Genomic DNA, 26,093 nt, shown 5'->3' with positions numbered 1-26,093 from the left:
GGTGACGTGCTTAAAGTCCTTGTTTGATAATGCCAATTATGCGCTTTGTCGAATCGATTTCTTGAACTTTGTCTTGGTTTCTCACTCCATAGTAATTGGGCTCCATTTTCATCATGAAGAAGTCTTTCGTTCATTTCCGGCACTTCCTGGATGAGAAGGCATACTAAATAGGAAAATAAATGCAGTCTGCCAAACACCTGGAAGAATGATGATCTGGCAGCTCCGGACTTATTTTTAGAAGATTGGCGGGAAGTTTTCCCAATGCTCAAGCCCTAATCAGGGATATCAAGGCGTTTGATTTCAAGTTCCGGATTCCATTACCACGCTTATCATATAGGATACTGAGAATAATAGGTTGGCAAGCTGGTCCCATCAAATCCTAGCCAAGAAAAAAAATGAATCTGACGAGTGGAAGTGTAACATGATTAAGGAACATGTAACATGTTTGCTTAGTCCACTGACGTATTGTGCTTGTTTTGTTTCTTTCAGGGATGCTGAAATTCCCATGATTCCCCTGGGTCTCAAGGAAACCAAAGAGATCGATTTTCGGGAACCATTTAAGGACTTCATCTTGGAACATTACTCCGAGGATGGCCACGAGTACGAAAATGCCATTGCGGAGTTCATGGACGTTCGGCAAGCCATGCGAACTCCAACCCGAGATCAAAATGGAATTGCTCTACTCTTTGAGCATTTCAATCAACTCTATTATGTCGAGAGGCGGTTCTTTCCTCCGGATCGAAGCCTTGGCATATTTTTTGAATGGTACGTGCCAATCTCAAACAAGCTCATTTACAATGTTTTGTAACCTCGAAATAGAATGCAGTCACGGTCTCTGTGGTTGCGGCATTTCCTGGGGCAGATCAATCTTCGGTTGCAAATGTGTTTGTGCGAGCGTGATTGTGTCGAACATGATTTTGATTGCAAACTAACCCAAATAATCTTCTTAAATATCGTGGTTGTATGGCAATAAACCAAGATAGATGGTCTTTGGTTGATCAACTGTGCGTGCACGTTTTTTTTTTTGTTTTGTTCTTTAAATTGCATTAAACTGTCTCTGTCAATCTTTAGTTCATCACAACTCCTAAATTAACAGCTTGAAGCGAGAGATATCTCGTTCGGAGGTCATGATTAACCTGCCATCCCAATCCTCAATAAGCATTCTAACCCTTTGCTTATTTTCAGGTACGACTCTTTAACCGGCGTCCCGTCTTGTCAACGGACTGTGGCCTTTGAAAAGGCCAGCGTTCTCTTCAACATCGCAGCCCTGTACACACAAATCGGTACTCGGCAGGATCGCTTCTCACAAACTGGCCTAGATTTGGCCGTGGACAATTTCCTGCGCGCAGCGGGCACATTCCAGTACATCCACGAGAACTTCACCAATGCACCATCCATGGACTTGAGTCCGGATACCCTCGAACTCATGGTTCATCTAATGTGTGCTCAAGCACGAGAGTGTCTGTTCGAAAAAGCCGAACTGACCTTGAAGGCCAAGGGAGTTAATGACATCGAAACTTGCATTATTCTAGGCCAAGAAGCTGCTCATGTAAGAGTCTACATATATGTATACGTAAAGAAAAGTGAATTGGAACTCCTGGCTATTGATTGTTGTCCACCATTCAGGTCTCCGAGGTATATTGCAAGGTCCATGGGATCATTGCCAATCCTCCAGTCAAAGACTACGTTCCCTACTCATGGATCTCACTGACGCAAGTGAAAAGAGAGCACTACAAGGCCTTAGCTCATTACTTTGTGGCCGTTGGTCTCTTGGACCACAAGGAAGACGAGTTTTCTCAACGTGCCACAGAGTTGCTTCAGTTTCTTCACGACGAAAGTGACGATGAGAATGATAAGGCTCTAGGTTGCATCGAGATCAGGGTGCCGAAGACGACCGACGAGAAGCGCTATCTTGGCAAGGCTCATCTTCGGGAGGCTCTTCTTCTCCACGAAGAGGCCATGCGAGTCAATCGAATGTGTCGCGAACTTCGGAAGAAGGGCGTATTGCAGAACCTGCTCCGCAACACGCACGATCGCTCCCTCAACAAATATGCTTCCATCGATGAGGAAGACGACTTTCAGGAGGTCTTGGACCCACCTCCGGTTGTCCCGTCGACTCAGTATCAGTTGTCCTTGGCCTTTCCTGATCTCAGTCAGCACAAAGTCCAAGACCTCTTTGCCGACCTGGGTCCCGTGGCTATATTCAATGCCAAGCACTATTGGTCGGCTCCCCGATCTATCAAGCTCAGGAAGAGAGATCATGAAGGTTATGGGTTCAGTGTCAGAGGCGATTCACCCGTCATCATCGCTGGCGTGGATCACCGCAGTCTGGCCGAGGTAAGCATGCCCTTTTGGATTGTTATCCGGCAATCGAGACATTAATCTAACTATTTGCAATAGACTGGGGGAATGAAGGACGGCGACTACATTGTGGGCATCAATGAGCATGACGTGAAATGGTCGCCTCATGACGAAGTCGTTTCTCTCATCAAATCCTCTGGCAACTCGCTCAAGTTGAAAGTCGTCACTCCCATGGACGGAAAGAGCCAGGTAAATCCAGAGCGTCATTCAATGCCAATAATCGATGAGAGGCAGTATTTGTATCTCAAAGATTTTTTGCCACCCCTTCCAGGTTCCTCCTCCCTCCACCTCCTCCTCAAAGATGATCCCTGCGACAGCGCCCTCACACTCGTCCAGGACCCGGGGCTCCATCTCTCCCACTTCCACGTCTAGTGGAGTCTCTGGCATGGGCACGTACTCGTCCTCGCATGGCGGGGACTCATCCTCACCCGCTAGTTCCGTTACCAGTGGTAGTACCCGTTCCACTGGCACCGGCTTGAGCAAGGAGAAGAAGCCGTGGAATATCTTCAGTCATGGCGGGAAGAAATCAGTCGTCCCGCACCACGGCGATTTAGTGCGAGAAAAGACAAAGATGCGAGACGACTTCGACGACAACGTCATCTTACGATGAGCAGGCGGGACGGCGAGGAGAACACCACGTGGAAAACCATGCCGAGCGATCACGGACGGATGCTAGTCACACCACAAATGAACCGAAAATATGTCCTTACTTGTGCTGCATTTTTGGTTTGCCATATACTGATATACTGATACATACACTACTTATTTTCAGAACAATATTCGTGTTGGTATTGCCCGACAATTTTAGCAATCCCTTACCCTTACCCTTACCCTCCCCTACCCCCTTTCCCCACCTACTTTCGAAGCTCAGAAGCCCCACCTATGTGTATGTGCTTAGGTCCTTGATTGAGTTTGATTTTACTGTGATAGTTCAGAACTTCAGATGATTCTTTTATGTGCCACAAGTTATAACTACAACCATCACGTTAGTAGAGATGATAAACAATAAGAATGAAATACAATGAGTTATCTACAACAAAAAGCATTTGCCAACTGAAGGTGGTTGAAATTACTTTCTCTCTGAGATACTCTGATTGTAATAAGATATATCAAAAAATTCAATCGCTTCAATCGCCGTGAGCAGAAGCTTTCTGTCATTATTTCCTCTCTAAAGTCAACAAATTGCACTTTTGGATGATCTTTTCCATCTTCAAGGAAACCTCTACTTTGGTGGCGTCTACGAAACATGGGGCCAAACCTCAAGAGTATTAGAAGTGGTGAAAGAAGAAAAGACAACTGTATTGGACTCTACGGGTCAATATATGTTGAGGATAAAATGAACCTTTTATAAAATATAATGACTTGTCTTGCAGTGAAATCATTCCCAAACATCGGTTAAAAAACCGTAAACATTGTTTGAAAGAAATTAAAACGCATGTTAGAAGAATCTTAGAACCTAGCAACACCGTGATCTCCACCAACCCAATTCAACTCCTCCCAAGCGAAAAGGTTCTTGCTCTCGAACAGGGATTAATACCATGCATTATCATGCCCTCAACAGACACAACTTCCAATGACCAACGAGAGTGATCCAAATGTCAGTATTCTCCACTAATTAGTTGCCGGTCCTACTTTTTTTTAAACTTAATCAAACCTGTTTAAGCCTACACTAGTCCAATCCGACCTAACCTAACCCTAAAACGATACTAAACACCATTACACTTTAAATTCAAATCTGACATTAATTTGCTGCAAGTTTGAGAAAATGGGTTGCTAATTAATCAGTGACAAATAGCGTAGTCAGACTTTGCATGAGTACTTGGTGTTAACGTTTGTGGGGCTCTAAGCAATAGTCTTTAAGATTATATTCCTTTCCCTTTTCTCTCATCTCTGAATGTTCTAAAATGTTTTCAAACTTAGAAACCTTAAAACCAATTTGGTAGGAGTGTCCTTGTCAGACCCTTTGACTCGGCAGAAACAACCTGCAGCAATTTCTTTATTCCCGTTGTATTATGCAGTTCATGGGCGTAAAAGTTCTGGCCTATAATTACAATTGAATTCCAAACTTTTCAGTAATACTCTAGTACGTAATGTACTCTTTCTATTCCGACACTATGATAGGTTAGAGGAGCTGAACTTAGACATTATCCCCCTTCCAAGACCATTGTCCTTGTTAGAACTTCATCTAGGCCATAAAACAAATGAAACGGAGAACTGGGACCACCACAGGTAGCTTACATGGAAGCCTCAACCAGAGCGATGGTGGTGGGAATGGTTTCCTTCGTCCTTGGTAAATTGATGGATCAAAGTTGGATTGACGAGAGCACCATCCAACCAGAAATGGTCGCACCGTCGAATCTATTTCATCCTTAGCAGCTGTTCTAGCCCAAATAAGAAAGAGTACTTCAAAATTATATAGAGCATGACACTTTCACGAACCTCTTGAATATTTCATGGTCGAAATGTTAGAAAGAGCCCAACGGTTCAGAGATGACATGTTTGACCAACAGCTAATCCAACATTCATCAATCCCAAGGGAAGACTCGGAGTTCCACTGACTCGAAAGCGGAAAATTATAGTTCCTGCCCTTCACCCGACCAAAACCGAGCGGGCATTACTTGGCTCTGCCACTCTTAGAGACTGGTCCAAGAATTTCCTCCTCTGTGCTTTTTTGCACCGCAGCATTGGTCTTGTTCATTGATCAAGCAAATTTTCCACCTGATCGTCCTCCAAGTGAACCACTTTCCAAGCTAAGGGAATGGGAAGGGGAAATTCGTCCTGAGTGAGTGAGTCTCAAGGGATCGAAAAGAAGGGGAACAGTGAAGAAGAGGGGGAAATCCTTCATTCGAAGAAGGTCATCCACTCAGACACAAGTTGGGTGTTGTTCCACTTGGAGTTCCCTCTCGCGTTCCACTTTCACCTCGGAACAACTCTTATAAAAGAGAGAGAGGCTCATCATCAGCATTCAAGACTTTATTCATTAAATTAATCAACACCAAGGTATCCAAGACTTCGGTATCTCCACTACCGCAACTTCAGCTCTAGGCTCCTGAAGAACTTGTTCCATCGTGTTCCACTCCTTGTTGGGCGGTGACCAAGTCCGGATTTTGTTACTGAAACGATTCTGGTAAGTGACTCGAGAACCTCCTTCACTTTCTCCTCCAATGAGGAATACTCTCTCGTGCCCGTGGACCACGCATTTGGCGAGCGTGGAACCCTTTTGCATTTCATGTCCCAAGAACGGATTTGCTTCATATTTGATCCACTGATCCTTGATTTTGGACCACATGATTGGTTTTTCGTTCTCACCCCCTAAGGCTAAGACACGGAAAAATGCATATTCATATATCTTTAGAGTAAGTGTAATGAAAATAGTTCCTCTTCGATTACGATTTACAAACCTAAAACACCTTGGTCCAAGGCAACACAAGCCATATTAGTGGATGGAATGTCCATTGGATCCACCATTTGCCATCCAACTTGATGCCCAAGATCAGTTTCAACATACCGTAACAAATGTGGCGATAAGTGAGTGCCTCCATCAAACATTGGCCGGTGTCCCCCCAAGATGTAAAATCTCCCATCTAATGACAACGAGCAAGTTCCCTCAAAAGGCTGTGGGAGTGGTTTGACCTCATACCAGAACATTTGGAACCTTTCGTCAATGATTCCTTTCCATGTTGCAGTCTCGCCCGATTGTCGAAACATAAGTCCGTCTTTTCCAGTACTCTATGGACCAATATGAACATTTGCAATCGATTGGTATCGTTGGTTTCCAAGGTTTCCGTTGTTCCCAAGGCTTACCACAAAATCAAACTCCCTGGACTTTCCGGTTCCAGTTTTCATTGGCAATCTCGATTTGATCGCGTGCAAAAGCTCGAACTGAGATTTCGAACCTCGTTGCCAGACCAAACAAATATGGTTGTTCCCGTGCTCAAGGTCATGAAACTCTCTTAAACATGAAGGGGCTTCTAAATAAAACATGAGTTCATGTACAATACAGGAGCCCCTCGATCAGAACCTTACCCGAGATTCTCGGTTTCCAATCTACAGTTTTTCGTCCCACACACGAGAACAGCTCCAAATTGTTCCAATCGAATGGCCTTGTGCTTACAAATTGAAATTGGTAAGGACATTCTTGTGTCTGAAGAACACAGTCCATGGTCGTTCAAGATATCCACCTCAGTTGATCCAACTTCGTGGGATCCATTTCGTGCTCTGATTCCTCCAATGGCCAAAACTAAGGACCTTCCACCTCCACTCCCGCCATCCGCCTGGCTTCCGCTTCCATCTTGAAAATCTTATTTTACTGCACATACTTTGATTTCCAATTTTAAATCCCTTACCTAAAACGTCCGTTTCCAAGTCAGATTGACGTGAGCAACTTTCGGAATCATGAACAATCAAACAAGCCAAGATTACAAATGATATCATTTTCAACTGCCATGAAAACAGAAAAGGACCACTGTGGCATGAGTAATCTGATATTGGCAAACGTACCGAACTGAATGCAGATCACTCTCTTCCGTAAAGTGCTCAACTTTAATAGGACGACATGCATGAAATCATAGTCACAATGACTTACACCTAGGGATTCGTATCGGGTTACCAAAATATCCACCAAAAGCTTTATCCTCGCAGAAGTCGCTAAATATGTGTCATAGGAAGTTAAAAGACTCTGGATGCCAAATTATGTCTTTGTTAGAGTTTTCAGTCTTTTGCACAATCGTATTTTTTCATTTTTTCATTTAGTCATTTTTCATTTTGGTCGTCCCAGATGTCATCAGTCCTCTTTTTCTTGAGGCCCTTACCGCTTGAACCCGCTGACACCGAAAACCTTGGCGGCTGCCCAGGAACCAGGGATGGGAAATCATTAAAAGCCATTGACCAGGTGGCAGAAAATGGTGGCAGAAAGTGGCAGAAATTCCATCAAAGTGAATTTTTGCCAACGAGAATATAGCTTGGATGGGAAATTATTAAAAGCCATTGTTTGACCACCTGGCAGAAAATGGTGGCAGAAAGTGGCAGAAATTCCTTTAAAGTCGAATTTTGCCATNTAAAAGCCATTGACCAGGTGGCAGAAAATGGTGGCAGAAAGTGGCAGAAATTCCATCAAAGTGAATTTTTGCCAACGAGAATATAGCTTGGATGGGAAATTATTAAAAGCCATTGTTTGACCACCTGGCAGAAAATGGTGGCAGAAAGTGGCAGAAATTCCATCAAAGTGAATTTTTGCCAACGAGAATATAGCTTGGATGGGAAATTATTAAAAGCCATTGTTTGACCACCTGGCAGAAAATGGTGGCAGAAAGTGGCAGAAATTCCTTTAAAGTCGAATTTTGCCATCGCTGCCAAGAAGTGACTCCCCCATGGAGGAGACATAACAACCTCCTTCGTTTTGCTTTAAGCTTAGACATGGTTCACTCTTTCGAGAAATCCATTCTACGAAATATGTTAGCTTTTCTTCCAACATTGCGCTGATATCATCATGATGGCTGGTAGAAATTGTCAGGCTTTGGCACCCACCTTAGTCTAAATTTTGGTTCCGCACCCTGTATGCTCTAAAAATCGCGAGATTTTGGGCGCAGTGGGAACACCAGCTCTTGATGCCCTCTTTTGGATTGCTCCGGATTCCACTAGCAGATCCATCCTTGGCACTGTTGGCCGGAACTCGCCTTGAACGCCTTTGATCTTGCCTCCACGAAGGCAAGTAAATAAGAAGGTAGTAAATATCCCATCCTAATGATTTGCACGCCAAAAATCTAGAAACTCGAAAGACTATACTTTCGATCTTTTCACTCTTAATGAGCTTAACATTCCACTTTATGTCTTTGTTAGAGTTTTCAGTCTTTTGTACAATCGTATTTTTTCATTTAGAGTGCTGGGGTTGGAAGGTTAAGCCACGCTCGGTAAACAACCCCCGCCCAAAAAAATCTCGTTACTTGTTACTTTTTTCGACTCCCAAAGTGGAGGATTTTTTTTCGTTTTTCCTTTGCAAATGAGGGGAGCTTTAGGTTTTTGTGTCTTGTTGTAAAATATTATGAGCCCCGGCGTGATATTTATCACTGGACTTGTATTCCTGACGAAAGCCATTTTCCCGAAGCCAACCATTTGTCCCTTGAAATCAGTGAAGGTTTCAAAGGAAAGGGATCCCCAGTCTCAGGATGAAATCGTGTTCGTCCTTGCATCGCCGTTAATTTGAAACATAGTGTCTTTGACCGATGGCATATGAAAAACACAAAATGCAGAAAGATGTCGTCGTTTTGTAGGATAAAGATCAAATGTAAACGCCTTCTTCATGTAGAAGTTTGGGTAGGGCCTTAAGATTCGCTAAATCCAGGAGTTGAGGAAGGGTAGCTGACTCAGTATATTGGCAGGAAAAAGTCACTTCTTAGTTGTAAATAATTGCTTGCTCCAATATCGCCAAAACCATGATAATGAGTGCTCTTGATTTAACGTTCTATCATCCTTCTAATTGAAGATTTCTTTATGCATTGGTCGAATTCATTTGGCATTTGGAAGGACACTTTCGATTTGAAACAACATGCAGTGAGTTTATTGCAAATCAGGTCCATCTATAAATGAATCTCAGTTCCTGAAGATTCAGAACAATAGTAAATTGGTAGAGTACAGAAGTAAGATAGGAAGAAGCGGGAAAGTGGCAAGACAGGGTCGCCAAAATTCAATCAATTCACTATCGGAATTCATTATCAAAGATCAGTCTCCACCACTTCATGAAGTGTCAAGTTTCTACCCAACTTGCCAAGATTCGATAATTCAGATTTCATTCTACTTTTCGAAAATGTCAAGGGATAAAACTAATCAGAATTGTGCTGAATTTTTTTAAATGCATGTAACAAATTATTATGGCGACTTTTTAGTACTTTCCTACCTCGTCGCAGGCGCTGATCAAAAAATGGCCCATTCCTAGAGAGTGCAATGAGAGCTAGCCAGGCGGACTAGTGTTCAGAGCGAATGAATGTCAGCTGACCACCTGTTAGGATATAGTTTCTGATTGTAGAGGCGCTGCTTTCCATCAGTTAGAGTTACACTGTCCACTCACTGGTTACTGATTCAGCTGCAGTAAAAAACACAACAAACTCGATTTTTACTCTCAATTTTACTTCTTCTATGGTTTTAGTTTATGCAATCGAAGTGAGACACAGGATATCTGGGTGGCTGATGAGCTTATCTTATTAGTTGAGTAGGGTTTGTTTAAAAAGGTTAACTTGTTTTCTATTACCGACGGAAATGATGACTTATTAAATTTTATCATTGGATACACTTGAAGGTGGAATCAACATGTGTCCAATCTGTTCGCTCCATCCGTGTAAGGAATTACCGCTCTTACCAGCCAGGAAGCGTGCATCTTCTCTAGCCATCTGAATTTATTTGATGATATCATCACTGATATGGATTTTTGTACACGTCCAGATTGGAACTATCCATGATGGGCTGGATTGACTAAGGTAGTCCTTGGTTTGTAAAGGTGGAGACATCTTTGGGCAGTTTGAAAGACGCCTTCGAATCTTCATGCAAAATCTCAGATACCCCCTCGATCTCAAACGAGAATTCCTTACTCACCCAGAATTCTGGAAACTTGAATAAGCTTTGTGAGAGAATGTTGAAAACCTCAACTCGTGTTCGTGCCCAGGTCAGGGTCAGTTCTAAAGCTGTGCATCGGGTCTGGCACGATCTTCGAGTCCGATCCAACTTGAATTTTTGTAATCTGAATCCGAGACATTTTTTCAAATTCTACCGAGGTTTGCCTAATCCAAGGGAATCCAAATCCGAAAATTTTCACTCAATCCGAATCTGGCTATCTATTTTTTGTAGCTACTTTTTACAGATTTTGTAACCGCTCCAAAGAATGTCATTTAATCTAAAAAGTGTCATGTCTGATTGATTAAAAACAGGCTTAAACAACAAATGGTCAAGAACAATAATAAAACAGTTGGTCTACCAACGAAATAGTATTAGCAGATCTATGAAGCTCGTGAACATAGGGCTGCTCAGGGAATTTAGACAAATTCCCATCTAAAACAGTCATAAACACTGAGGCAGGGTCAGACGTAAAAAACAGTCGTCTCAATTGTATGTTGTTGCTTTTTTGGTTTGTCTTTTCTAACCGCTACAGGGAATGCAATCCCCAGCACTACTAAAATGAAAGTCATAATTAGTCTATTTCGTGATTTTTAATCTTTACATGATATTTGGTTCACCAACGAATTTGAGTTGGCAGACCGAGCTGGTCCTTGAATGTAGGATTGATCAGGAATGCTACCTAAAAGTTTGTCCAAGTCTGACATGAAAGATGCAACCGGATCAATAGGGCCTACGTATTCCCTATGAATATTTGAGGGAAGCAAATTCAACAATGAAGGAGCCCGAGCAAGAAGAGAAGTGGACTTCATTGTTCGAACTAGCCTGGATTCTCCAGGACTTGAAGGATCTCTTAAAACGCACATTAAGCCTCTACGGTCACTAAAATTGACTCTAAATCCAGGGTTGGGACAAAGCTCATGGATGCTTTTGAAGACGTACGAGTACCAGACACCTTTCGTACCTTCTCTGAATACTGTACAGTCCCAACTTTTTTAGTCTTTCCCAATACGAGAGATCTCTCATTCCTGTGATGTTCCTAGTAAAACGTCTTTGGACTTTTTCGACCTTTTGAAAACCTGTTGAACTCATTGGAGCCCAAATGGGTGAGGCATATTCCAGATGTGGCTGAACAATCGACTTAGAGATAGCATCGTGATGCTATCTCTGGACTTAAACGTGCGATATATCCAAACATACATTTGAAAAGCTTTACCCACCTTCAACTGGATATGCTCATCGAACTTTCCATTATTTTGGAGGATTGTGTACGCCTAAATCTTTCATAGATGAGTCCTGCCCAACATCTTTACTCTCATTATCTACGAGTGGAGTATTCAAAGGAGTTGACCCGAAGGTCGTAGAGCGGAATTTCATAATTACTCTCAGTAACCCAAGAATAGATTCTTTCTAGGTCCTTTGCCAGGCTAGTGGAATCTTGGCCATTCCTACCAGAAACTAACTTTGTATCGTCAGTATAAGAAGAGAGAGAGAGACTGGCAGTAATGCTAAGCTTTTGAAGTGGGGCAATGAATATTACAAAAAGGAGAGGCCCTAGGATGGAACCCTGGGAAACACCTGACTTGGCATCATGAATGTCACTAAGGAATCCCTAGACCTTAACAATTTGCTTCCTATCATGAATGAAGCTTCTTATCCAATTGAGAACCTTGCCTTGGATCCCAATCTCATGGAGCCTGTTAACTAAAAGACCATGATCTACGAGTCAAAGGCCTTGGCAAAATCAAGATAGAAAACATGAACTGACTCCTGCCTTTCCAGTCCCTCAATGACCTGCTCTAGATGCTCAATCAGTTGGGTAACAGTGCTAACATGTGCTCGGAACCCGTGCTGGCTAGAAGGAAAGATTTCATTAGCTTCAAGAAATTCAACAAGTTTGAACTTCATGATCTTCTCAAACACCTTTGCGATATTTGAAGTCAGAGAAATCGGCCTATAGTTATTGGGGGAACGACTTATCTCCCCCTTTGAAAATTGGAACAATATGAGCTAGCTTCAGAGAGGAGAGGAGCTTGACCTGATCCAAGATGCAACGCATCAAGTGCGAGAAAACAGGAGCAAGAACCAGTGAGCATCTCATCAGAAACTGAGATGTCACTCCATCAGGGCCAGGGGAGCTCGAGAATCTCAAGTCTCTGATGGCCTCTAAAGCATCTTGATCTGTGACTACACGATCATCTAAACGCTCAGCGTGACTAACCTTGTCAATCTCAACAGACTCATCTTTAGAGCAATGAGCTGTTGCTTCCGAACTCAGTGGGGTTGAAAACACACTAGAGAACTGATCTCCAAGCATGTTAGCCATAGTCTCTACATTGCTAATGGCTTCCCCATCAACCCCAAAAGGCCCACCAGGGGGTTTCATCTTTCTCTTAGAGTTTGCATAAGAGAAAAAAGTCTTGGGATTCGACCCGACCTCCTGAACCACCTTACTCTCAGTTTGTAACTGATCATTTTCGATGGAGGCTTTAATCTTTCCCTGAACACGTCCAACTTTTTTGGGAGACTTCCCACAATTACTGGATTCGAAGTGCTCTTCAGCCTTTTTGCTAGTTTGCAACTCTTTTTGAACAAAGTCTTCTTATATTTTGTAATTTTTGTCCGTGTAGCTTCTTTTGGAACACTTTCAGAGATCGCTAGACTGGAGCAAACTTCCTTAAAAACTGAAACTAATTTATCAATGGCTGCATCTATGGACGATTCCTGTTTCAGAATTGAAATTAGGTCCAGTTCTTCTAATCTTTCTATAATCAATGGCCAATGCTCACCTTTGAACTTGAACTTAGCCAGACCGACCTTTTTGGCCGGTTTTACTCTAGAGCACTCCGGCTTTTTAGTATTGGTCGACCCTATCTCGAGAACATGATGATCTGACAGATTACTAGGTGTCACATGGACATACTGGGTCAGATCAGGGTCATTGGAAAAGACCAAATCCAGAACACTATTCTCTCTGGTGGCTAGACCAATATGCTGGGAGAAATTGCGCACGTTCGCAAACTCCTCCAGCTTTTCAAACGACTGAGATGTCGATTTCGAAATGTAAATATACCCATCGGGGCTAGCCTCCCACTCTACAACGCTAGCCGGAAAATTAAAGTCCCCTACAAAGAAAACTTTCGATCAAAGTGCTAGATCCAACTCATTTCCATTGAATTCGAGAGCTGACATAAAAAAGCTTACAGAACAAAAAGGGGGCCTGTTCATTGTTTCAATGGACAGGTCAAGCCCTCGGATATGACAAACTAAGATATCTACTTCTCCATTCGATATTTGTACATGACTGATGTGCAAATCGTTCCTAACATATAGGTCTAACATATATTCCTAACATATTAAAATAGTTTCGGAATACAGTTTACTACTTTAGCTTTTTTCATATTTCCTTCACCAGTGTTGTAACCCTAGAATTTATATCATCATTCACTTTACATGGTATCGCTCTCCTCTCACTGTGCGTGTTCGAATACCAGGATTGAATCAGCCATGCCAGAGACTATATATTTAGCTGCAAGTCTGAAAGGCGTTGGTTACTTGAAGTTGAATGTGTCCAGAAAATGTTCCGTCGCCCTCTATGTAAACAACTCCCAAACCCTTGACGTTATTGGCCACTTCCATTTTCTTAATTGGAACTAGTTACATATAAAGGCGGAAACCAACGGGCCGCAGGACCGAACTTTCTGGCTTTACTTTCCGAGATGTACTCGCGACTACCTTCAACTCTTACTCATTGTGTCCCTGCCGTGTAAAGCACATTTCATCCAGTCGAGTAAATTGCCTCTGACTCCAATGTCAGAAAGCCTTTTCAGCAATAGACAGCGGTCTACCTTGTCAAAAGCCTGGGTAAAATCTAAATAAACTAAGTCAACACAACACATTGTCTAAGTCCCTCTATTACTTCGTCAAAGTGTTGTATCAACTGAGTCAGTGTGCTAAAATTGGCCCTGAAGCCATGCTGACGTGGAGGTATGATTTTCTTGTCATCAAGATATTCCACTAATTTAGCCTCGACTATTTTCTTCAAAACTTTGGAGACATTTGAAATGAGGGAAATCGGTGGATACGACATTGAATTTGACCGGTCATCGCCTTTGAATAGCTTTTTTGAATCTTGATTTGGCCAATTTCAATCTGGAAATACCATATTCGTTTTTGAAAGAGTTCTTTCCAACGGTTAGGGACAATTTTATTCCTTTTTCGATCAGGTATCAAACACAGCGTTCAAGAATATGTAAATTAATGTCTAAAAAATCATATACCTTAAGAAAAAAAAATCGATTTTTTCTTAATCCGATCTTTTTTATTTGTTTTTGCTTTCACGGGCTTTTCTAACCGCTACAGGGAATGTAATCCCCAGTACTATTAAAAGGAAAGGCTATAATTCGTCTATTTATTGCCTTTCAATCTCTACATAATATTAGGTCTACCTAGACCGAGCCAGTCCTTGAATGTAGAGTTGATCTGGAATGCTATCTAAAAAATTGTCCAAGTCTGACTTGAGAGGTCCAACCGGATCAACAACATCCACATATCCCCTATTAGAGCTATTAGAGGGAAGCAAATTGTACAAAGAGAGGGCCCGTGAACGAAGAGAGGTTGACTTCATGGTTTAAACTAGTCTAGGTTCTCCAGGGGTGGGTTCTAATTCTAATTTTTACACCAAATTGACTTTAAAACAAAATATCATTCAGCTTTTTCAAAACGTGAAATTTCCTGCCCCATAAACGTTATGAAATAACGGTATTGGGTAGTAATCAAAGATTGACAAGAACATGTATGAATGCAAAAATCTGCAAACGTTTTTATGGATGGGATAAAAATGTACGTAGTTCAAACGTTAAGCACATTCCGTCACAATCTTACCTATATTTCTCAGAGGGACATTGAATCCACTCACTGTTTTCATATTCCTCGTACTTTTTCGGCAGATTCTCAACATTTTAAACCTGGAGCACATGTTGGTGCTCAACTCAATTCATTCAACGATCTTCTTTTCTACATTATTCCACACATTGCTTGCTATATGTCTCACATAATTTTCAACTATTTCAAAAACATTGACCGTTCAACTTGCATTAACTAAAGCCAAGCTTAAAAGCATGCACCAAATGAAAAATCTGAAAATGAATCTTACAAATTGATTCTGACTTTTCGAAAGACCCATCTCCTGAACCAATTTTTTTTTTGTGCGGACTTCCTTACCGCTACCGGGATTGGAATCCCAGCAGTTGAAGACGAGAAGATTATTTATTATACTTGACTTTCATTTATATATATTATTTGATCGACCAACGAATTGGAGTTGGCTGATCTGGCTAATCCTTGAATATAAGGTTGATCCGGAATTTTAGTCAAAACTTGTCCAAGTCTGACTTAAATCTGGCTACTGGATCAACTCCTACATAAACCCTACGAATATTTGAGGGCAGCAAATTGAACAATGAAGGAGCCCGAGCAAGAAGAGAAGTGGACTTCATTGTTCGAACTAGCCTGGATTCTCCAGGACTTGAAGGATCTCTTAAAACGCACATTAAGCCTCTACGGTCACTAAAATTGACTCTAAATCCAGGGTTGGGACAAAGCTCATGGATGCTTTTGAAGACGTACGAGTACCAGACACCTTAAACGTGCGATATATCCAACCACATGTTTGAAAAGCTTTACCAACTTTCAACTGGATATGCTCATCAAACTTTCCATTATCTTGGAGGACTACACCTAAATCCTTCATGGATGAGACCTGCTCAATGTCCTTACCTTCATCATCTAATAGTGGAGTGTCTAATGGCGTCGACCCAAAGGTCATTGAGCGGAATTTCATTCCATTCAGTGCCATGTTACTCGCAACAACCCAGGAGTAGATTTGATCTAGGACCTCTAACAGACAACCGGAGTTCTGACCATTCCTACCAACTACCAATTTTGTGTCATCAGCATAAGAAGAGATACTGACATTACAACTACCAAGCTTCTGAAGCGGAGCAATGAAGATAATGAAAAGGAGAGGGCCCAAAATGGAGCCCTGAGGGACACCCGACTTGACATCATGTATGTCACTAAGAGATCCCTCAACCTTAACTAATTGTTTCCTACCACAAATGAAACTTCTTAACCAATTGAGAACCTTGCCTTGGATCCCAATCTCATGGAGCCTGTTAACTAAAAGGCCATGATCTACCTTGTCAAAGGCCTTGGCAAAGTCGAGATAAACTACATCGACTGATTCATGGCTCTCCAGTCCCTCAATAACCTGCTCTATATGCTCAATCAGTTGGGTAACCGTGCTAAAATGTGCTCGGAACCCATGTTGGCTAGGAGGAAGGACTTCATGTATATCAAGAAATTCAACAAGTTTGAACTTCATGATCTTTTCAAACACCTTCGCAATATGCGAAGGAGTGACTTATCTCCCCCTTTGAAAATAGGAGAGGGGAACTTGCCCTGGTCCAAGATGCAACGCATCAAGTGGTTTTTTTTCAAATTCTTGTTGCAATGTTTCTTACGCCTGGATTATGAGCTTCTTAAGTCAAAATATGGCCCTCCTGTTGCAGCGACTTAAGTTTTTTGAACAATGATAAAACAGCATAACTTATTATCATTTTATCATGTTTCAATTGCAGTACTATTGAATAGTATTCTGTTGTGAGTATGGTGAAAAAATGGTTAATTGATGGGGTTTCCCCACAAATGACTTTATAGACGGCACATAATTTGATTCATTTCTTCTTTTTTGAAATTTTGAGGTTCTTTATCTGTGTGGAATTGCCACACATTTGTTAAGGTTGCTTTTAAAATAGTAGATAAATCCACTGTTTGTGATCTGAACGTTCTTTGAATCCCCTGAGCTTCAGAAACAAACCGTTTTCAAAACAAACTTGCACACATTTAGTTCACCATGAAAAAAAATGAGAATTTGAATGCGAAAATTGTTGGTTAATCCAACGAACAGCTCTAGTCAGTTCCCAGCCTAAAAAGCTCATAATTCCCAAGTCAACTGTCTCACGATCTCTCATTGGCGACGAGCATTCAAGAACGCAAGGGAAGCACTTTCGAGTTGCAATCTGGAAACGATGGAACCCCGGGAGTGAATGAAAGGACCATGCGATCTCCCTCATCACCCCACAAATTGTATATTTCGACCCAAAGGAAAACCCATCCCAATACTTATTCCCTCCACCGAGTTTCGGAGCAACAGAAGTGCTCATTGACCTACAGACTACATAGTTTGCAGAGTTTAGCAAGGCTAGTCCTTCTCAGTGGTGGCAAGGAAGTCGGAAAGCAAATGCAATGTACGCAAATAGTAGTTTCTTTGGGGATTGTTATATTTTCTTCCAACTTCATTGTCTGCCAATGTTTAAGGAGAAATATGTTCTAAAACCTAACAGCCAGTGGCCAGTTTTTTTAAAGTTCGTACCTCGGAGTTAGTTGCTTTGGACGTTAACCGTTGTGCCCTGTATTTAGAGACTCAAGGCCCTAGTTAACCTGTATGAAAATGCACTGGCGAAATTGGTGGGCAAATGCTCATTTATGGGTAACGGCCAAGCCTTACCTCAGAGGTAGGAGGGTTTAAAAACTCGCCTCTGGTGATAGCTTCAAGTAGGGAATAGTTTGACAATTTTGTGATTTAAGGACAAATACTAGATGATTTTTGAACCGGTCGCGTCACTGTGGTCTCACTTTTCAAAGACAAAAGGTAGCAACTTGAAGTGTGTTACCGCAATGCCGTATATCAAAGGGAGCCTCATCATTATTGACTCGTGTTCCTATTGATTTCAGCTCAAACCATTTAAATCAAAATGTCTGGAGCGAGAACGGAGCGACCCATCAACCGATACCAACCTCCGGATTGGCATTCGCGTAATGAGAAACTGGCTTATAATGCCCGGGAGACCCGCGAGCAATCGCTCAATCTCCGGAAAGAGGCCCAACTGCTCAAAAACGAGACCGAGAACCGAACCAAGTGGTACAACTTTGAAAATAACATGAAGTTGTCCCAAAGGTATGTATGTTTACATTTCAACAGGTAGTCAGGACCTATAGGATATAGCACCTTAAATCTCTCTCTATGACGCGTGAGCTCATAATGTTGAATCTTTTCTCAAAACTTCATCTTCTACTAGCAACGAAGTGAATAATTGCCAGCCAAACTCAACGAGTATTTTGTTGCCGAGATTGACCGGCTGCTATGCTTGAAGATAAGTTCACACTATGTACCTTAACACTTTTAGAGCCATGGAGATCGAGCGATGGCAACGGGAATTGGAGAAACTTCTCCATGAGGTCGAAGGCGAGGCTGTGGTTTTGGACGAGGCCAAGGAAGCCTGTGAAAGATCCATCGAGGCTCTGACCATTCCTTTGGATGTGGCGACGGAGTGCATTTCTCTACGAGAGGGTCGGCGTGAGTATGAAGTGGTTCGGGATCCCGTGGAGCATGATTTGCAAAAGGAGAACCAATTGATCGAGCGGATCCGAATCAAGTTGAAGGATGTCTGCGAAGAAGCCTGGGATCAATTGGCAGGTTTGGAGGACGTTCGACAACGCCTGGAAACCGACCTCGAGGACAAAACCGAGGCGCTCAAGATCGATTTGGACCAACTTCGTCTCACGGAGGGATCTGCTGGATTGAGCCACAAGCCCAACCCTACTCGGATTCCAGCCAAGTGAGCACAATATGTGAGACCCTATTCATAACACGGGACACTCCAATGAGTTGGTTTTAATTGGCAGGAGTGTCCGTCCGGAGGCTTGGAACGACTTCTCCATGACCAATAAGTCTTTGGCCGAGCGAATGATGATCAAATCTCAAAAGCTCAGGGAGTACATCTTCCGCCAGATTGAGCAGACCACCAATGATCTCAAGGTCCAGACGGACAGTACCAATTTCGATTTCCGCAAACGCATGTACGAGATGAGACGAGCTAAAGATGAGATCGAATACCAAATGAGGACAGTGAGTGACTTAATGTTTGGTCGGTTGCCAATCCTCTCGAGATTCAACCTTTCCGTACTCCTCAGACCCGCGATGAGATCCAAGAGCAAGAGAACAACAATCGAGATCTGGAGTTAGCCATTCAGGCCAAAGAAGGCCCATTGAAGTTAGCGGAAACGCGCCTAGAGAACAGAACTACACGCCCTCACGTGGAGCTGTGCACGGATCTTCCTTTGGAAGGCCTAATTGATGAAGTCGAAGCTCTGAAGAAGTCGATCCATATGCTGGAGGACAAACTGGACCATTCCAGGTGAGTTGGGCTCGAAACCAATACTGGGAATGCCTTACGAAAAAGGTCATTTGGGAACGTTTGAATGCTAATTGTATGGTAAATTATTGATCTTCTGTAAAAGGCTTGAAAAGGAAGTTAATAGCTCAAGGACGCGGATGCAACACTGCTATTATTGGTGCCAAGACACTCAAAATGCATTGTGCTACGAATTGTAAATCAACACTTCTTGGCTGTCGGGTGCGTTGATGGCATCAATTATGCAGAGGGCATGGCATTTGCTGATATTGATTTTTAATTTGACTGTGCTTGCCCCTTGTACAGTGCTGTCTCCTACGTACACTAGTTGCAAACGAGACGAAGCGGTGCCATCGAACCTAATTACAAAATGAGTGAACATCCAATTACTATCATACTTTGCCGCCTTACACTCAAGGCCAATCAAAGAATCCAATGCTTAGGCCTCGGTGGTGGTTTCTATCACCTGGCATGGTGTCATTTTGGATTCTTAGGATATTCATGAATCGATTCTCTGAGAGCTTCCTGATGGCTCATGAAATCCGTTCAAGAGGCTTGAAAACGAGATGTTGCCTTCGAACGACCTCCATGACTTGTTAAACATGTCTTTGCTATAAATAATTAAACTTGATCAAACAATTTCAAGCTTGACAAAATTTTATGCATTTTTTTAAAAAATTCAAAAAAAATTAAAATTTTATTCTCGGCAGGAGAGGTTAACATTTTTTGATATTGTCTCTCATAATATACAGCATACACCCTCTCATCATCTCGCGTCCAAGTTTTGACTGCATAGTTTCTAATCAAGCCCTCTGGTCCATGATGCATTGCAGAGAAACGTTGTCGTCCTTGCAAGCTCATCTTCGGGATTTGAACGAGGATTTCAATCGGAAGTCCCAGGCCTTGAGCATTGATCAAAGATGCGTGGACATTCGTGATCGTTTGAAAACCCACGACCAAACCATCAAGAACCAAACCGAGAGAAACATGAAGTTGGCGGGGACCTTGCGCAAAACCCAACGCTATCTCGAGAACTCCACTGTGGCGAAATGAATCACGTGCCCAAAAATGGACCCATCTGGGACGAGAGCTCTTGGCACATTTGTCCATTTTGGTCATTCATCTCATGAATCATGGCCTTTTTCTGATTTCGGAATGCAAATAGAACACTTTGCCTTTTTGTCTCCTCACCACCAATTCTGGGGTTGCATTTATTGAAGGTTCCTGAGGTGCTCTCAGGAACCCTAGTCCCTAGCCCTATAAAATTGACGGTAATAAAGCATTTGGAGCCTAGGTCGAAAACAGAAATCTTAGCCAGCAGCCCAGTCCTCAGTCGATGATAAAAGCTTGACGATAATTCGTTAGTCCGGTCATAATTTGTACGGCACAAGGAATTGTTAATAAGACGAATCGTTTCTGAGCGATATTTAATGGAACAAATTGAAGAATTGAAGACATGAACTTGTATTGGTTGAAACAGTTTCCTGCCCAGCATATCTTTAGGGTCGACAAGTGGTGACGAACTATAAGATCTGCTATAATTAGCTGAAAATCTGAAATCTGTGAAGTACTGAACGGGATTCTGTGCCATTATTGATTTTCCTTTCCACAAAACGATGCTACCAAATTCAATGGTGAATGTCATCCTCATCACCAATGAAGCTTCTGGCACACGTTAGAACTCCATCTACACCTTATTGCTATCTTTAATGAATTAGTATCACTTTCTCAAACTCCAGTAGCCTTAGTCGTCAATTTTGTTGTATGAACTGTGCATCATAAAGTTCATTTTCAATGATGCGAACAAGTCAAACGGTGGCTTTTATCATTTGTAGATTTGATTCCATTCACGACAACTTGGTTTCAAAAGAATGTCTCAGATGTGGCAACCAGAACTGCCGATCTCGTGGGCAAATCACTCGGTGAAATTAAAGTTCCAGAAACTGGTGGTGGAAGCTGGCCAGTCTTCGAATCGAGATCGAGCTAAATATCTCGGTTTCATCACAGCCAAGCTAACGCTAACCAACGAGTAATACCTGTGTACGTAGGAGCTTTCCCTTCCGTAGCGATCCCTATCTTGCGACATTAAGAATAAGTCGCCGCACACGGACCGCTCAAGTCATGTAACTATAAAGGCCAAGAGAGAGAGAGAGAGAGAAAGGAAGTGGCACAATTCCATTCTGACAAATTCAGTTCCACTGCACAGGGAACAATCGACGAGGTGAGAAAGAGAGCGAGAGACGAGAGAGAGAGAGCAAGAAAGGCTCTTTCCCCAACGAATAATGATGAAGAAATCGGCGATTTAACAATCCCGGATCGTCTTTTAATTGGTAACTATGGAGGGTCGGGACTTGACCCGTTACGGCATCCGTTTTGACGACCTCAATCGAGTGCGAGTGATCGACGAGGAAACCGAGAACCACTCCAGCGATCTCCGGGACACTTGCAACGCCTTCCTGCGGGACACCACGGAATTCCAGAAGATTGCCGACTCTTTCATCAAGATCTTTGATCACGTGTCCAAGGCCGTGGAGCAAGAAAAGATCAGGGCTATTGGATCGCGGAACCTTCTCCAGACCTTCAGTAAGCAGAGGGAGAGCCAGACTCAACAATTGGACGCACTTATCCGGGAGAAGAAGCTAGAGGGAGAACGACTCCAGGCTCAGTATCAATCCTTGGTCAAGCTGGAAGCCATGCAAAACGAATTCATCGAGCAATTGATCCTCCATAAATAAAGAGATAAGTAAAAAGATTTTTAAAGATCGTCATCGTCATCATCAACATCATGTACTCCGATCGGTCCTTGGAGCAGCGAACCAAGCTCCTTTGGGATCACCTCCTTGACACCGAGAGGAAAGCGAAGGAGATGGAACAAGAGACCGAGAGACTAAGGAAGATCAAGGATCAAGCCAAGGAGATCGTAATGGAACGACACCCGTATTTGTTCCTGGACGAGCTTCCTCGAGCGGAATCTCCGGAATTCCTCAGTGATGAAAGTCAAAGCTACATGACCAGAGACTTGAAAGACATCCGTGATATGCTCCGTCCAACCAAGGCCAAAGAACCCGATTCTTACATGAGCCAGCTCCAAAGGCTCCGAGATGGGCTCACTACACCCGGCAATGTGGCTGCTAAGCCGAGCCAGTCCAAAAATGAGTTGGGACCATATTTATGGCCTGAAAACTGCATACCAGTCCCAATAGAGACATTTAAGCATCTGATGGCCGAGTCCTCGAAAGCCAAACGGACACGACCACCATCCTCGGACTCGGGCCCGGCAGAGCCCCCTGGTGATCAAGACAGAGAAGTGCTTAAGGGAGCTAATTCTCCATACGGCGATGATACAAGCATTGATATTGCCGATCTCAGCCAAGAGAATGCGGTTCAAGGACCGCCAGAGACACCCAAAGAGCCCGAGCCCCCTCAGTCGCCTCGACGAGTGGCTCAGACCCCTCCGCCCATTGTTAATCATTCTACTCCGCCTCCCAAACAAGCATCTCCCATTCCACCCCAACAATTGAAAAGCGACAGTGAGTCTTCGAAGAAGAACCATTCGCCCAATTTGTCAAATGAACCCGATTACAACTTTGCCGTTCAGTCGGACAACTCCCAAGAGAAGTTATATTCGACCGAGAGCGATACCCAATCAAGTCCCAAGGTTGCTGATCAAAAAGTTGCTCAGGCTCAAAAAAACCCAGTCCAGCCCAAACCAGGACCATCCTTGGCCATCAGGTTGAAATCCGAGAGTACTTCTTCGAGTTCACAAGGCAACGAGGATTCCTCATCCTCATCGTCCTCGGTGCCCCAACCCAAGGCCCCGCCCAATCCCTTATCGGATTACGCCAAGAAATTCGCCCTCAAACTGAACAACGACAGTGCGAGCGACGAGGCTCCGGTCAAGAAATCGGGCGGAACTCTGGATGAAAACGAGAGCATTTCGGGCGCAGAGGACGAAGATGATGAGTTTTGGGACTAATTCCAATGCCATGTAGCACTCAATAAAGAAAATCTTTTTCCAAAATTCAACAATACTTGAGGTCCCATTAATGAACTGTTCGAAGGCGTGGCATACGGTTGGCAAAGATATATTATCGTCCTATATTGGGACACTTTTTGATATCAGGAGGCTAAACGGAATAACTTCGTTCTGGGGGCATATTCATGGTTTGTTGAAAAAGTACGTAAGATCATACTTTGTTTCAATTCTTTTACCTTGAAAATTGATCACCCGGTTTCTTCGATCTCGTATATAAAACTGGTGATTTCGACTGACATCTTCACTACTTTTTTGTCTTGGGAAAAAGGAAATTATATTGCAAAGATTTAAGCCTGTTTAAAAGCAAAAAACGGCAGATAAAAAAACGGCATGAAATCAATTATTCAAAATTTTGAACCAATGACCAAGATATTTCAAATCAAAAGCCCTCGAATTTGTCTTCTAGCTTGGACCCTCAAATAATACCCTAAAAATGCAAAAAAATACATTTGCTTTTAATTTTTGCGTGCAAGATTCTAGCTGCGTTTTCAGGCCAAATAAAGCAAGCAGAGACAATTGGAGAATGGGAGAGCTACTGTCTTGGGACAAACCGAGAAGATTTGAACTATGCAGTATTTAAAGGAGGTACAAAAAGAGACATCTTTTCCCATACATCTTCAAAAGAATCCATGACCTTTGTCCTCAACCTGGGTTTAGGGTTAATTGTTGTGATTGTAAAGGTTTAAAACAGGTTTGAGATGTCCTCAATTCAGGCTAGTCAAAACAATAGAGCACAATGAGCATGATGCTACTATCTTCTCTTGCGGGTTCCTTCAATGCTCATTTTGAGTTGCTGGGAATTGCATTCCCAGTAGAGCTGTGCATCGGATCGGATTGATCAACAATTTTCGGATTCGGATTCGGAGTGGGAAAAAAAATCGGATACGGATTCGGTCGGATCAAACATTTCGTCCGGATTCGGATTGGGTTCGGACCCGATCCAAGTCCAAAATTGCAAGATAAATTAAATGAATATTATTTTGTTTTGAGAATGGTTGCTTTCACAAGTTTCAAAATGTGAGGGAAAGCAAAATCCCATACAAATAAAGAAACCCAAAATTTCAGAAAAAAAGAAGAGGATCAAAATATTTGCGGTCCATACAGTCAATATTAGGAAAAAGGAAATTAGAATATCACACCATATCAAGCCTGTCATGGCACAACTTTTGCACCATTTTGATAACAGAACTAAATTCCATAGTACTACAATTGAAGGATATGATTAAGACAATTCTTATAAAAAATGAGATTATTGCAACAGGAGGGTTATATTTTGACTAAGGCAATTCCACTCAAGCTCATCATTTTAAAACGTTTAAGTGGCAAAAAGGCACATTTAGTTAAAGTTAAATGACCTCTTTTTTTGTCAATTGGGAAAAAAATTGAGATTTGGATCAGAATTTGCAAAATGTTTCGGATCAAAGTCGGATTAAGCAAATGTATAGCGGATTCGGATTTAGATTGGGATCCGAAAAAAATTCGGATTCGGATTCGGTCGGATTGGGAAAAATTCTCGGATTCAGTTTTTTTTTTGTTTTTCACGGGCTTTTCTAACCGCTACAGGGAATGCAATCCCCTCACTATTGAAATGGAAGGTTATAATTCGTCTATTTATTACCTTTCAATCTTTTTATGATATTAGTCCGCCAACGAATTTGAGGTGGCAGACCGAGCTGGTCCTTGAATGTAGGGTTGATCAGGAATGCTATCTAAAAATTGGTCCAAGTATGACTTGACAGATGCAATCGGCCTACGTATTCCCTACGAATATTAGAGGGAAGCAAGTTAAACAATGAAGGAGCCCGAGAAAGAAGAGATGTGGACTTCATTGTTTGAACTAGCCTGGATTCCCTCAGGGCTTGAAGGTGCTCTCAAAACGCACATGAAGACTCTACGGTCACTAGCATTGACCCTAAATCCTGGGTTGGGACAAAGCTCATGGATGCTTTTGAAGACATACAGTGCCAGATATCTCTCGTACCCTCTCTGAGCAAAATAAGGGCCAGAGAAAAGCAAGGAATCAAGAACATAGGTAAGCTAGGAAAACAAGACAAAAATAAAGAAATAAACTCAACAAACTGGTCTAACACAAAATGAAATCAATACACTAATGAACAATAAATTCTAACCATCAAGGACCAAAACAATCAAACTAAAGAACTACACATACAGATTTGGGGGGAGAACAAGCTGGATCAGACTGGAAAGTGGTGGCCAACTCTCGGAGGAAGTCGCCACTGGAACAAGGAAGCTCATCCAAACTATCCAAGGGACAAAGCTAAGTTTTTGTGAACTAACATAGTATCATGACTACCCCAACTTATGATGATAAATGCCAGACTTTCTGGCAACTGAACCTACAAAAATGCAAGCTTGCAACCAGCAACATTGAGGTTGAATTATCTGACTCTAAGTGCCCCAATCTGCCAATCTTGCTTTTACAAGAGCCCTACACGTTTAACGGAAAAAAGAAGTTAGCCATCAATAACTACACACCTTACATTTTAGAAACCAATCACCGAGCACTAATTGGTGTGCCAAAAAATATACTGTGTCATCAGATTCTGGACCTTTCAAGTCGGGACCTGGTGACCTGTTGCATCAAATAGAACCCATCAGACAGAGACATCATTATTGCGTCATCTTACCTGGATATCTTGGATAAAGAGGTGATAAATGAACATGTGGTAAAGCTGACGGCCTATGCAGAAGCACAAGGCCTGCCGCTAATAATTGGCTTAGACTCAAATGCTCACTCTGAGCTCTGGGGCTGTGACTCGGCCAATGCCAGGGGTGAAATAATTGAAAACTGGATATTCCAATATGATTTGAGCATT

General features: G+C 42.5%; 5 protein-coding genes across 9 annotated transcripts in view; 4 read left to right on the top strand and 1 right to left on the bottom strand.

Moving 5' to 3' along the window:
• LOC131885090 (rhophilin-2-A-like) overlaps positions 1–3,403 on the top strand; it is a 46,767-nt gene extending 43,364 nt beyond the window's left edge. For all 5 annotated transcript variants that reach the window (XM_059233024.1, XM_059233028.1, XM_059233027.1 and 2 more), the window contains 5 exons: positions 490–765; positions 1,186–1,549; positions 1,627–2,337; positions 2,401–2,550; positions 2,633–3,403. In XM_059233024.1, the coding sequence (XP_059089007.1) occupies positions 490–765; positions 1,186–1,549; positions 1,627–2,337; positions 2,401–2,550; positions 2,633–2,971 (1,840 nt within the window). In that variant the 3' untranslated portion in view covers positions 2,972–3,403. The remainder of the gene's footprint in view (positions 1–489; positions 766–1,185; positions 1,550–1,626; positions 2,338–2,400; positions 2,551–2,632) is intronic.
• Positions 3,404–5,316: 1,913 nt separating this feature from the next.
• LOC131884524 (uncharacterized) lies at positions 5,317–6,899 on the bottom strand. The gene is made up of 5 exons (XM_059232339.1): positions 6,708–6,899; positions 6,388–6,652; positions 6,166–6,313; positions 5,763–6,090; positions 5,317–5,679 (listed from the first exon to the last, which is right to left on the bottom strand). Exons 1-5 carry the CDS (start codon positions 6,793–6,795, stop codon positions 5,351–5,353), a joined length of 1,158 nt encoding a protein of 385 aa, XP_059088322.1. The 5' UTR covers positions 6,796–6,899; the 3' UTR covers positions 5,317–5,350.
• LOC131884523 (tektin-B1-like) lies at positions 5,346–20,418 on the top strand. Its single transcript, XM_059232338.1, has 6 exons — positions 5,346–5,488; positions 17,761–17,983; positions 18,213–18,644; positions 18,712–18,934; positions 19,000–19,223; positions 20,054–20,418. The coding sequence occupies exons 2-6, from the start codon at positions 17,781–17,783 to the stop codon at positions 20,271–20,273; spliced, it is 1,302 nt and encodes a 433-aa protein (XP_059088321.1). The 5' UTR covers positions 5,346–5,488; positions 17,761–17,780; the 3' UTR covers positions 20,274–20,418.
• A 981-nt stretch (positions 20,419–21,399) lies between these two features.
• On the top strand, positions 21,400–21,955 carry LOC131884525 (intraflagellar transport protein 20 homolog). The gene has a single exon (XM_059232340.1). The coding sequence runs from the start codon at positions 21,557–21,559 to the stop codon at positions 21,953–21,955; it is 399 nt and encodes a 132-aa protein (XP_059088323.1). The 5' UTR covers positions 21,400–21,556.
• Positions 21,956–22,005: 50 nt separating this feature from the next.
• On the top strand, positions 22,006–23,196 carry LOC131884973 (uncharacterized). The gene has a single exon (XM_059232880.1). The coding sequence runs from the start codon at positions 22,006–22,008 to the stop codon at positions 23,194–23,196; it is 1,191 nt and encodes a 396-aa protein (XP_059088863.1).
• The last annotated feature ends 2,897 nt before the right edge of the window (positions 23,197–26,093 follow it).

Source organism: Tigriopus californicus, chromosome 8 (assembly GCF_007210705.1).
Source record: "Tigriopus californicus strain San Diego chromosome 8, Tcal_SD_v2.1, whole genome shotgun sequence".
Classification (NCBI taxonomy): Eukaryota; Metazoa; Arthropoda; class Copepoda; order Harpacticoida; family Harpacticidae; genus Tigriopus; species Tigriopus californicus.
Note: the sequence above shows the minus strand (reverse complement) of the source record. Positions and strands in the feature narration are given on the sequence as shown.